This window comes from Scyliorhinus canicula, chromosome 4 (assembly GCF_902713615.1).
Source record: "Scyliorhinus canicula chromosome 4, sScyCan1.1, whole genome shotgun sequence".
In the NCBI taxonomy this organism is placed as follows: domain Eukaryota; kingdom Metazoa; phylum Chordata; class Chondrichthyes; order Carcharhiniformes; family Scyliorhinidae; genus Scyliorhinus; species Scyliorhinus canicula.
This window is the reverse complement of record NC_052149.1, coordinates 29,459,119-29,472,423: the sequence shown is the minus strand read 5'-3', so window position 1 is coordinate 29,472,423 and position 13,305 is coordinate 29,459,119. Positions and strand designations below refer to the sequence as shown.

At 41.2% G+C, this 13,305-nt stretch overlaps 1 protein-coding gene across 1 annotated transcript in view; it reads right to left on the bottom strand.

Moving 5' to 3' along the window:
- Positions 1-13,305, bottom strand: part of cfap57 (cilia and flagella associated protein 57) — an 81,480-nt gene that overhangs the window by 55,048 nt on the left and 13,127 nt on the right. The window contains exons 2-4 of the mRNA XM_038793953.1: positions 8,876-9,189; positions 6,319-6,560; positions 2,496-2,664 (exon numbers count right to left, since the gene is read on the bottom strand). Coding sequence (XP_038649881.1) covers positions 2,496-2,664; positions 6,319-6,560; positions 8,876-9,189 — 725 coding nt within the window. The remainder of the gene's footprint in view (positions 1-2,495; positions 2,665-6,318; positions 6,561-8,875; positions 9,190-13,305) is intronic.

Below are 13,305 nucleotides of genomic sequence, written 5' to 3'. Positions count from 1 at the left end.
GGGTTGGAGGGGTCTCTGATAATGCTGTCTGCCGTCCTGAGGCAGCGGGAGATGCAGACAGAATCAGTGAATCAATTGTGTGCCCTGGGATTGCAAGTGCACATCTAAATGTTATGAGGGTCTCTGCCTCCACCACATTTTCAGGCAATAAATTTCAAACTCCCACCATCCTCTGGGTAAAAAAGATTTTCCTCACATTCCCTCTAAACCTCCTGCCCCTTATATTAAATCTATGCCCCCTAGTGATTGACTCCTCCACCAAGGGGATTAATTTGTTCCTATCTACGCTCCTCATAATTTTATACATCTCAATTATGCCTCCCCTCAGTTTCCTCTGCTTTAAGGAAAACAACCCCAATTTAATAAATGCATAATCTACTTAAAACTATTTTCCATGAACATCATTTGGCTACTGCATGGAGAAGATGGATGAATCATAACTCAAGCCGATTTCCTTGGGCAAATTTTCACACGTGACATGTGCGCTTGATGGGCAGGAACTACTTGGCTACGATCCCGTTTTCAGCTCAAGACCAATTGAGAATCTCGATATTGTGCTGGCTGGCCATTTAAGTGTCAGCCAGTGTAAATCGCAGCCGCAATGGCCCAGCGGGATCAGCAGGGGCGGGCATTGTGTTCAATGACAGGCCGCCGTGAAGTTGTAAAGGTGGTGTGCAGAGGCTGCTGAGTCATTACTGCCTGCAGAATGGCCAGTGCTGGGAGACACAGCAGGCAGGAGGGGAATTCCTGTTACCACTAGGCCTTCCTCCCTCTTTGCTCCCTATTCTCCACTTTCTCCTCAGAGATGCTCCCTGCTGAATAAACAATACCCATCTGCAAGTGTGCAGATGGGCTGACCCTTGCACAAAGAGTGACAGAGGGAATCAAATCTAATGTCCTGAGAGTTCCGCACTGTGTTGAGCCCAACATTACATACTCGCTCAAAACCCCAAAACACCTAAAGTCACTCCATGAAACTCTCAACTCTTTATCCAGCATTTGGTCCATTCCCCTTTTATGTTGCTCTTGAATCCAAAAAGTAAAAAAATGGTTGGTCCGCCAGACAGTGCAGGTAGCAGTCTGCAGCATTGTTTGCCCCCAGAGAATTTATGCAAATCTGCAGAATGAAGTTCTCCCTCAGTATATTTTGTAAAGGGTTCATGGTTATGTTAATCAGACAATAATGTAACGATGAGGTACACATGACATCAGGGTCCGAGGTTCCTAGAAAGCAGGACACAGAATAGTCTGTGTCCACAGAAGTATGTACTTACCAAGAGGTCTTGTAAATAGTTCTTAATAAATATTTTTAAGAAAACCCATATACTGGCTGGAATTCTCTGGCCATTGGGATTCTCTTTTCCCACCGGTACCACACCCCTGCCCGCAGATTTCCCGATGATGTGAGGTGGCTTCAATGGGAAATTCCATTGACAAGCAGCGGAAGTAGAGAATCCCAATGGTAGCGAACAGCGCACCACCGAGAAACATACAGCTGGGGGACCAGAGAATCCCGCCACTATCTTCAAATCACTGATTGATAAGTAAAACCTCATCGAAACATGGTGATAGCTCAAATCATTCTATACAGTTTGAAATGTTATCATTATTGGTTAATCACAGCCCAGAAGTAAAAAGCAGTTCAGACCAGTGTTCCTATTTCACCATTTTGCTGGTGTTCCATTTTAAAGTATATAAGACCAGTTCAGATCAGTATTCTTGGGCGTAATTTACTGGCTGTGTCTCGACGGAATCGGGATGGGACACGGCTGTGGATCCCGTGAGAGGTCACTCCCAGGATTCCTGATGGTAGTTACATCCCAATCTCTTCCTGCACTGGCGAGTGGAGTTCCTGAGTGAAGGAAATGCAACTCTGAGTGTGGCCTTGGCGGGGTGTTCCCCGCTGAGTCTCAAATAAATAATAGAGTGCCATTCGATAGCTGGGTCCTGCTGCTACAAGCACTGGGAATGAGGCCGCTAATCCCGCCCAGAGCGGGACTTTCTTTTGTCTGATTGCGCCCCTTACTTCTCCACTTTTCTGTTTTTTCCTTCTAGGAATACAGGGCTTTGATTAGACACATGATGGTCAGGATAAATATTTGCAAATAGATATCAATTCATCATCACTGAATAACAAGTGTTTATGGCATTAAGAAATCCATCTATCTAGTCAGCATTATCTTTCAGACAGTGAGGCTCAAGTATTCACGAAAATGGATTTACAAACCATTAACCTGTTGCCATATGATTTAAGTGAGCATAGCAGTGGGTAGAATTATTGTCACTGTGTATCTGTTCCTAATCACAGCAACTATATACGAGTATTTTGTATTCCCATTTCAAATATACATTATTAGTTTCTAAAATGTAGTCACCATTTGAACAAGCAGCTCCAAAGGCCTCATAAACTGCTCAGCACAGGAGCCAATTGTTGCCTTAGGTACTTCTGACAAGTATTATTTAATTGTTTCAGTCTCATTTATTGTGGAACTTACCTTTATCACCCTGATTTTCTTGAAGGTATCTTTCTCCTCTCCTCTTTCAAATATATACACAACTCCAGGTCCAGCACAGCACATAAATCCTTTGGAATAAATTGTTATTGCTGTTACCTTGGGTTGAGGAGGTGGAAGTGAAGGCATCTGGCTGATGGAAGCACTCTTTCTGATAGATAGTAGCATCAAAGAAATCACTTAAAATAATGTATTCCTTAGTAATAGTTCTAATTCATAACATAAACCAATGGAGAATCTATAACTAATAGGAACACTGGTGAATAACAAATGTGTTGACTCAATTTGTTTGAAATATTTGATATAAGTGACACATTTATTAAGTGCACAAATTAATTCTAGAAGTTCAGTAGGTTCTCCCAGATCAGTTAACTTTAATTGCAAATTCATCTATTAAAATATATTTATACTGAGATAGTAGCCATTTCTACTCGATAAATTAATGTGCCTTTTATTATTTTGGTTGTGAGTGCAAAATGTCATCTCATATTAATTACTGTTTATCCATAATGTACTTTGACTGTCTCACATCAGCATTCTGTTGGTTTGCCAATTTATATTTGGAACAATTTGCTGAGAAGGAAATGTATACAGCAACAGGCCAATTTCCTCCCAAAGTTAAATAAGCACAGGCTTCAAGTCGAACTGCAATAAGAGGTAAAAACATGATATAATTTGCACTTTGTGGGAGGGAGGCGGGAGAAAAAGAGGAAACTAGCTGCTGTTGCTGAGAAAGGAATAGGAAAGACAACATTAACTAAAAGGGAGTGTGAAGGGATAGTGGTAGCAAGAACTTTTGAAGGAGGGATGGAGGAAATATCTGTGCTGTAACCATTTTACCATTCTATGAAATGAAGTACCAGCGTGAACTTATTTTACAGATTACTAACAGCTTTGGAGGGGCAGCGATGAGGAAGTGATCAGTCATGATGCTGCATCTATCATTTAAAAACATTTTTTTTCGAGTACCCAATTATTTTTTTTCCAATTAAGGGGCAATTTAGAGTGGCCAATCCACCTAACCTGCATATCTTTGGGTTTTTGGGGGGAAACCCACGCAGACATGGGGAGAATGTGCTAACTCCACACAGACAGTGATCCAGGGCCGGGATTCGAACCCAGGTCCTCAGCGCCGCGATCCCAGTGCTAACCACTGTGCCACATGCCGCCCCATCTATCATGTTGTCGGCCAGGCTTGATGTACCAGGATGATCTTTCCCTGTCTATAAATTTTGCATGTTCTTATTGGTAATGATTTCCACTGGTCACAAAATTTACATCACTTGTATAAAGCGTTATATGTCAGTGTTGAAGATTTATCTCAATACCATCTATGTTTGAAGCTTAAAAATTAATAGCAAATGGTAACTTAGGTTTCACAAAACTACCCCATTCATAATTAATTCATCAAACTGTCAAGTTTGTATAGTCAAGAGAGCTGTCAAAAGGAGCCATCAACAGAGCTGTCAAAAGGAACAGTCAACAGAATTCTTAAAAGAACGGTCAATTGAGCTGTCAAAAAGATTTGACATGCTGTCAAGGTATTCAAACATCTGCCTTTTAAATATGTAAAAAGTTGTCTGCAGTCTTAAGTGCTTGCTATTTCACTCTGTAAAGGCATGGCTGTTAGGGAACTTAGGGAAATAAATAGTGAAGTCTTGAGAAGTGTACATATTACACAGAAGGAGGTGCTGGAAGTCTTAAAGCGAATGCAGGACCTGATAAAATGTATCCCAGGGTGTTGTGGGAGGCTAGGGAGGAAATTGCGGGTCCCCTAGCGGAGATATTTGAATTGTCGACAGCCAGAGGTGAGGTGCCTGAAGATTGGAGGGTAGCAAATGTTGTACCTTTATTCAAGAAGGGCCTCAGAGAAAAACTTGGGAACTACAGGCCAGTGAGCCTAATGTCTGTGGTGAGTAAGTTGTTAGAAGGTGTTCTGAGAGACAGGATCTACAGGCATTTAGAGAGGCAAGGACTGATTAGGGACAGTCAGCATGACTTGGTGAGTGGAAAATCATGTCTCATGAATTTGATTGAGTTTTTTGAAGGGGTAACCAAGAAGGTAGATGAGGGCAGTGCAGTCGACGTTGTCTACATGGATTTTAGCAAGGCCTTTGACAAGATACCACACGGTAGGTTGTTGCATAAGGTTAAATCTTCCGGGATCCAGGGTGAGGTAACCAATTGGATGCAAAACTGACTTGATGACAGAAGACAAAGGGTGCTTGTAGAGGGTTGTTTTTCAAACTGGAGGCCTGTGACCAGCTGTTATTTGTTATTTATATTAATGATTTGGATGAAAATTTAGGAGGCATGGTTAGTAAGTTTGCAGATGACACCAAGATTGGTGGCATTGTGGACAATGAAGAAGGTTATCTGGAATTGCAACAGGGTCTTGATCAAGTGGGCCGATGAATGGCAGATGGAATTTAATTCAGATAAATGTGAAGTAATGCATTTTGGTAGATCGAATTGGGACATACTCAGTTAATGGTAGGGAGTTGGGGAGAGTTATAGAACAAAGGGATCTAGGGGTACGTGTTCATCGTCCTTGAAATTGGAGTCACAGGTGGACAGGGTGGGGAAGAAAGCATTCGGCATGCTAGGTTTCATTGGTCAGAACATTGAATACAAGAGTTGGGACTTGCTGAAGTTTTAGAAGACATTAGTAAGGCCACACTGGGAATACTGTGTACAGTTCTGGCCACCCTATTATAGAAAGGATATTATTAGACTAGAAAGAGTGTTGAAAAGATTTGCTAGGATGCTACTGGGACTTCATGGTTTGAGTTGTAAGGAGAGGCTGGATAGACTGGGACTTTTTCCCCTGGAGCATAGGAGGCTTAGGGGTGATCTTATAGAGGTCTATAAAATAATTAGGGGCATAGATAAGGTAGATAGTCAACATCTTTTCCCAAAGATAGGGAGTTTAAAACTAGATAGCTATAAGATGAGAGGGGAGAGATACAAAAGGGTCCAGAGGGGCAATTCTTTCACACAGAGGGTGACAAGTGTCTGGAACGAGCTGCCAGATGCAGTAGTAGAGGTGGGTCCAATTTTGCCTTTTACAAAGCATTTAGACAGTTATATGGGAAAGATGGGTATAGAGGGATATTAGTCATATGCCGGCAATTGGGACTAGCTTAATGGTAAAAACTAGGCGGCATGGACAAGTTGGGCCAAAGGGCCTGTTTTCATGCTGTACACTTCTATGACTCTAAACTGAGCCTGGGAGCTATCATTACAGGAGTAGTGCTGCATGATTGATTTCACAAACTTTCATCATGAGTCCTCAGGGGCATGGGGGTGAGCAAAAGAGCATAGGTTGGCATGGAGACTATGAGGGGCCATGGAGTTGGTTAAAGGGGCATATGTTGGCAAGAAGGGAAAGAGGGCCATGGGGGCAAGGGTTGACATGGATAGAGTATGGAGAGTGTGTAAGGGCATAAGGGTTGGAAGGCTTTTTTTTGCTTTATTATTTTTTCTCACTGTTTCCGTAAAGTGCTGGTGCACCAAGACAGGCCTTATGCCCAGCCGAGACTAGAGGCTGCCTTTGCACCAAGCGCCTCTGCACTGTTTCCAGGCCGCCCACCATGACCCCTATAAAACCATAAAACCCTGCCTCAGAGAATGAAAATCCGAGGTTCCAGGACCCTTTTTCCCAGGTTGTGTTTGCACAGCGAGTCCTGACCGAGTTGGGGTTGAAAATTCAAGCGTAGGTTAATATTTACAGATGATCTCCAGCACAGAACTATTTGAGAATTGCTACAAGTTAGGGACCATACTGTCTCCACTCATACTGTACCTGATGTCTAGCATTATGGTGTACTCCCAGTGCAGTTCAGCCAATTCAAACAGGTAAAGTTTTCCCATGTCAGTGCCAACAATGATGCGATCTTCAGGCATCCAAGCATGTGCGAGAAAGTTCTGTAGCTCAAACTTTTGAAAGTTTGTTTGCTTGAGATTTCCATCAGAATATCGTAACAGCTTTAAAACACCATCCCCAACTACACAGATCTGTGTGTTATCTTGAGGGTTAAAGCTGATCTAACATAAAAAAGAAATTCACTGGCTAGTGTATACAGTTCATTACTGGGATCTCAATTATCCGTATGATGCATTTATCAGACATTACTGCACTCTGTTCAATGAGGGAGAACATAGTAATCATTGGAAGCTATTACAGAACAAACTTTCATGACAGTAATGCTACATTCCTATTCTTATGCAAATACATTAATACTTGAAAAAACAATCCGAGGACTATCAGTTAATGAAGGAAACTGAATCGGGATAAGTACAGAAAAGGTTGATTATGTGCTGTACAAAGTAAAGTATTGCATCTCTGCCTCCCTTGCCCTGCCCAATTTGCAATAGACCTGAAGGCAACAATGAAGGAACGTGCTGAGCTGCATCCACAGCCACCACCTACGTACTGAAGGCCAGTTGGCACACGACAAACTGTGCTCACTCGTGTATGTGTGTGTTGTGCAGGAGCTTGCTATTATATGTAAATGAGGGAAGAACAGCTTCTGCAAGAATGTTAGATGCTGGATGCTGATTGGGGCTACCGTCTTCCATTCAAATGGGCTTTTGGGATAACTGGAAAAGCAGCATGTGCAAAAGCTCTATGAGCACAGTGCTGCACAGGCCCACCAGACGAAAGAGAGATTCTCTCATTTTGTTTCAAGCATTTTTGCAAAGTGAAAGCTCAGGAGTAATGAAAAATGCAGTTTTGAACAGCAAAACTGAGAGTAAGCAGTAATTTCAGTTACTCGCCCCAGTGACTATGGTTGGGCAAGTGATTGTTAGTTTTCCTATATACGTGGGCGTACTCGATGGAGGTCAGATAAATCCACTCAAAATAAAGGAATTAAATTACTAGTGAGTGGAAAACCCAGGTTATAGTCATTGAGACCAGTTTAATTTTCCTGCAAGGTAGGAAACACTTTATCATGATGGTAAAAAAACCACAGTCTATGCATATTATTTAGTTGTTCTGACTCACTCAAGAACTGGTTGACAATAAAGATGACGAATATTAAAATCTTTGTGTACATCCCAACTGCAAAACCTTCCTTACTCTTGTGACAGTTCTCTGTTTATTTTTCCTTTTCATATAATTTTGCTTTGTTCATATTATATTGTGTTTCTAAGCCTGCCTCACTCCAATCACATCTTCCATCGGTTGTGTGACTGCATCTTCCAGCTCCTCAGCCTGTGATGGCCTGAAACTTCCAAACTGCATCTAACTCTGCCCTCAGAATTGCTAGAATATATTGGCTTGGACATATATTATTGTTCCTTCATCATAGCTGGGTCAAAATCCTCAATCTTTACCTAACAGGAACATGGAAGTACCTGCACCAAATAGGCTTCAATGGTTTGAGGCAGTGGCTCATATTAAGGGCAAATGGGGACAGGCAATAAATGCTGGTGTGGATGGATAAAGCCATATCCTGAAAAATAGCTAAAACAAAATTGATTTGATTTCCAACTTCGAAATCAAATAATCAAAATGAAATGTAAAAATTGGATGTTAACATTACTGGGAATTGATTTACAATTATTCCTTGCCCTCCAGCTGCGATTCACACAATGGGTGGAATTTAATGATCAGCTGGCAGCTCTCAGCATTCTGGACTTCCATTTTAGAGGTTCTTAATCCAGGCAAAGTACACCTGATTGTCATTTAATGCAGCAAACCTACCTAAAAAGGTTGACACAGGCTCTTGCCAGCTCTCCACCTGGTGTGCGAGACCCCCCTCATTTACATTAAATGTCTATGCGTGAGCCTCGGAATTTTAACTCAGGGTGAAGATTGGGCATATGGGAGCTGAGGAAAGCAGGAAACCATCCTGACTTCAATGGCATGCCGCCTGGGAAAAAGTATCTTTGTGGTTTTATCCACATGCGTCCGATCATTGTATTAAGGGAGGATCTCCACTTTCTCTCTCTCTCCCAAGTAGGAAGAAGGGAAATAATTTCAATTGTCATATTGATTATAAGAATTTAGTTTTACTTGTTCTCTCATTTAACTTCAGATATATTGGAAAACATTAAACACATGGTCAAGACTGCCAGAGAAAGAGAAAGGTTTTGCCTTTCACTAAATCTTCCCTCTACTTTGTAATTGTTTTAGTAGATTTTCATGAAACAAATATAAAAGGGCATCCAGACTTCAGCACTGACGTGAATGCCTTCTGATTGTTGAACACAATTTTTGATCCCAAATTCTGATGGAAAGCATTGCAAATTGGAAACTTATTTAGTTTGAATTAGTACTCAACTTTCTTCGTAAAAAAGAAAATTTCTAAGGTAAATTTGGCTCATGTTAATGATACGGAATTATCAAAGATTACCTGGTAAATAGGGTTTGCATTAGTGGTAGTTTTCATAACACCAATTATTTTCTGTTTCTTCCATAACCAGTAGATCAGCGTCCAATCGGGTTTCCCAGACTGCGCAATCAAATATTTGGAGTCTGGCGAGAAGGCGATACTGACAAACTCCTGAGCTTGAAGGTCATTCACACTAAGTAACTTTTTCTTTTTATTTTGATCATGCTGTATATCATATATAGCCACCATGGCTCTTTCACCCTTTTCTGAAATGGCCAGGTATCGTCGATTGGGGCTCAAGGCAAGAGCCAGCATTCCTTGGCTTTTTTCAGAACCTGCATTCAACAGTACAACACAAATAGAGGTTATTAGTTAATGCCTTTAAAATCTGTAGAATCATGATGACATACAGTATAAAACCATATCAAAAGCAGAATCCTGTATTTTCTTTGAGAGAGAGAAAAATTAGATGTGTTCATCGAGAACAGACAGTTAGTAAGCAAAGTGCATCAAATGAGAGTAAAACTCCTTTTCCTCTGTCAGAATAATAGATCATAGAATTTACAGTGCAGAAGGAGGCCATTCGGCCCATCGAGTCTGCACCGGCTCTTGCAAAGAGCACCCTACCCAAGGTCAACACCTCCACCCTATCCCCACAAACCAGTAACCCCACCCAACACTAAGGGCAATTTTGGACACTATGGGCAATTTATCGTGGCCAATCCACCTACCCTGCACATCTTTGGACTGTGGGAGGAAACCGGAGCACCCGGAGGAAACCCACGCACACACGAGGAGGATGTGCAGACTCCGCACAGACAGTGACCCAAGCCGGAATTGAATCGAACCTGGGACTCTGGTGCTGTGAAGCATTTGTGCTAATCACAATGCTGCCGTGCTGCCCAAAGTTGTACAAGTGCACTACATAACAGAATGCAGATTGCTGTCTGCCTCACAAACAACAAGCTTGTGATGTCAGTTGAGCCACCTGGAAAAGGCTGGTCACCAGAGGGTAGCTGCTTTCAATGGGAAGTTAATATGTAAGCTATTCAAGCTGCTCTGGTAAATTTCATGGGACTTAGTTTCAGAAGCATTGGGACAAGTTCACTCTTTATCAGAGATAGTGAGTGGAGTTTAATGTAGGCAATGGAGGTCTCACCTACTGGCACAAGCCCTATATCAGTGGCGTGCAGAGGGGGGGGGGGGGGGGGGGGCGACAGTGCATTGGCCCCGGGCATCCATTGGATGGGGGCATCCAATCAGAGAAGGAAAAAACATTTTTATTTATTTATTTTTTTTTAATTTTAAATTTAGATTACCCAATTATTTTTTTCAATTAAGGGGCAATTTAGCGTGGCCAATCCACCTACTCTGCACATTTTTGGGTTGTGGGGGCGAAACCCACGCAGACACGGGGAGAATGTGCAAACTCCACACGGACAGTGATCCAGAGCCGGGATCGAACCTGGGACCTCAGTTCCGTGAGGCGGTTGTGCTAACCACTAGGCCACCGTGCTGCCCCAGAGAAGGAAATAAGATAGTAATTTTAAAATTTCAGCGGTGATAAATCAATTTTTGGAGGCTCACCACACTGCAGAGGCAGTTGTTAGCCCTTTATTCCTTTAACATGGTGTACCCTTTCTGTTTAGAGAAAATGGTGCTTCTCCCCATCCCCCCACACGCATGCGCATGATGTACGTGGTGCAACCATCAAAAGCAACAAGCAGACATAGAACATAGAACATAGAATAGTACAGCACAGAACAGGCCCTTCCGTGGCTGTTCGTTCCTGCGTTTCCTCAAGTCATAACTCGTCTTTTCTTCAGCTTTTTGTGCATCTAGATTAGTTCTTTTACCTACTCAGGTCAGTGAATAGCTCTAGAACAGGTGCAACTACGTTTTTTATAGGTTTTTTGGTGATATTTAATGAAATATTTTCGTGGGATGTAGTAAGAGTGAAGCCTGGATGATCAGAGGACTGCTATGGCATTTAATCTTGGAATAGGAGACATTTATTCCTTAACATGCTAATATTCAAATACAGATACCACTAATTTGCAAGTCTATGATATAAATTGCACAAAATTATCAGTGGAGAATCAGTGTGAAATAATTTGATACGAAGGAACAAAGAAATGAAATATGGTTTATCCGTCTGCAACTGACCGATTGTTTACCATTTTCTTCCCATTTTCTCATGCGTCTTACGGTTTTTGAGATAGAAAATGAAATGTTACGAGTATTTCGTGTACAACCGAGTGGAGCACAGAACAGGAAAAAAAAGAGGGCCAGAGTCGAAGAAGAGTCCCATCAAAGAGGGGCATTAGATGCATGGATAAAAAGAAATAAAGAAGAAGTAGGAGAACCTGGAGAAGTAAAAGATGATGTGGGTGCAGAGAAGGATTTTTCTGATACGGATTCAGCTCGGTCAGAACATAATACTCTCTCTCCTCAGTCTCGTTGTCAGGATGATGATCCATGTGAAGAAAATAAAGAAGATTTTAGCATATTTTTGCAAAGAAGCGATTTTGGCTGTTTGAAGAAACCGATTCCAGATCATTTGAAGATGACAATATTACAACATGGCCCTGAAAGATATCAGAATAAAAGTGGTCCATTTGCTGAGAAGGATGGGAGATCATTTTCCAAACAGTGGTTTGATAAAGTTTCCACAAACGGAGAAATTGTGGAGAGAAAATGGTTGTTATACTCTCCATATCGGAAAGCATGCTACTGTTTTGTTTGCTTTTTGTTTTCAAAGGAGCATTTGTCGTCTGTGTCAAACTTTGGAAAGGAAGACGGTTTCTCCACTTGGAGAAAATTAAATCCAACAATACTTGACCATGAGAAAAGCCCTTCTCATAGAGCTCACATGAGGGAATACCTGAACCTCGTAGTTCGACTCCATCATTCAACTACGATAGATGCTGAACTTCAACAGCAAATGTCTGCTGAAAAGAAAAGATGGAAAGCTATAACTGAACGGATTGTCGAGGTTATATCCTTTCTGGCAAAACAGAATCTGGCCTATTGTGGACATCGAGGAGAAGGAATATCTGGGTTATCAGAGCCAGGGGAGACAGTCAGTGAAAATACAGGAAACTTTCTAGCAACAATCAGACTTTTGGCCAAATATGATGACATCTTAGCAAAACACTTGCAGAGAGGGAAAGAGAAACCAAAAAGTGTCACCTACTTGTCCAACAGAATTCAAAACGAAATAATCAATCTTCTTGGTGAAACTGTCAAGAAAAATATAATTTCCGAAATTAAGGACGCAAAATATTTTAGCATAATGCTGGATTCAACTACAGATATTTCCCATGAAGATCAGGTTTCTGAAATTCTGCGTTACGTTCATATTGATGAAAACAGAAAAGTAGAAATAAAGGAGACATTTCTGGGATTTTTTCAAGTCAACAAGAAAGATGCTGTCAGCCTGGTAAATAAAATTCAGGAAAAATTGGAAGAAGACAAAATTTCCATGAATGACTGTCGTGGTCAAGCATATGATAATGCAGCAGTTATGGCTGGAGTGAGAGGAGGTGTTCAACAAAAAATTCTTGAAGTTAACCCAAAAGCTGTGTTTGTGAACTGCGAGAACCACAGCCTCAATTTGGCCTGTGTCCATGCAAGTGAGGTGCAACCTGTTGTTGTTACATTTTTTGGCATTCTAGAAAAACTCTTTACTTTTTTTTCTTCATCTACTTCTCATTGGGAAGTGTTAAAATCATTTGTCACTCGGACTGTGAAAACACAGTGTGACACAAGATGGAGTTCCAGCCATGATGCTGTGCAAGTAATCCATGAAGAGTGTGACAACGTTATTGAAAGCCTTCAACACCTGCTGGAAGGAGAATTTTCAAGGGAAACTAAATCTGATGCAGGATCGCTACTGAACTCTATTCAACAGTTCCCGTTTATAGCTTGATTCAATTTTTGGTACTCAGTTTTATCATCAGTGGAGAAAGTCTCAAAACGTTTGCAGGATCCGAAAATGGGGTTCCATGAAGCTTCTTGTGATCCGAGAGGACTTATTCATATCTTGAATTTGAAGAATGACAAAATTATCCACAATGCAATAGATTTAGCCAATGAATATTGTGAAAATTGGGGAATACTAATTGCACGAACAAGGAGAAGAAGAATAATGCCTGGAGAGTCAGCAAGAGATAGTGGACTGAAGGCACAAGAAGAAATGAATAGAGTAATGGTAGAGATTGTGAACAGATTAAAAACTGAAATTGAAGACCGCAGTGTCCGTCTTCAAAGACTCAGTGACCGATTTTCTTTTCTTCTGAACTTAAATTCAGTAGTGATTGAAGATTGAAGACGAACAAGAAAGAGAGAAATTAAAAAAGGAATGTTCAGACTTTGCAAATTATTATGACAATGATGTGGTTGCAATTCAGTTATATGACAAAATTATTGATTTTGTGATGCTCCTTCGA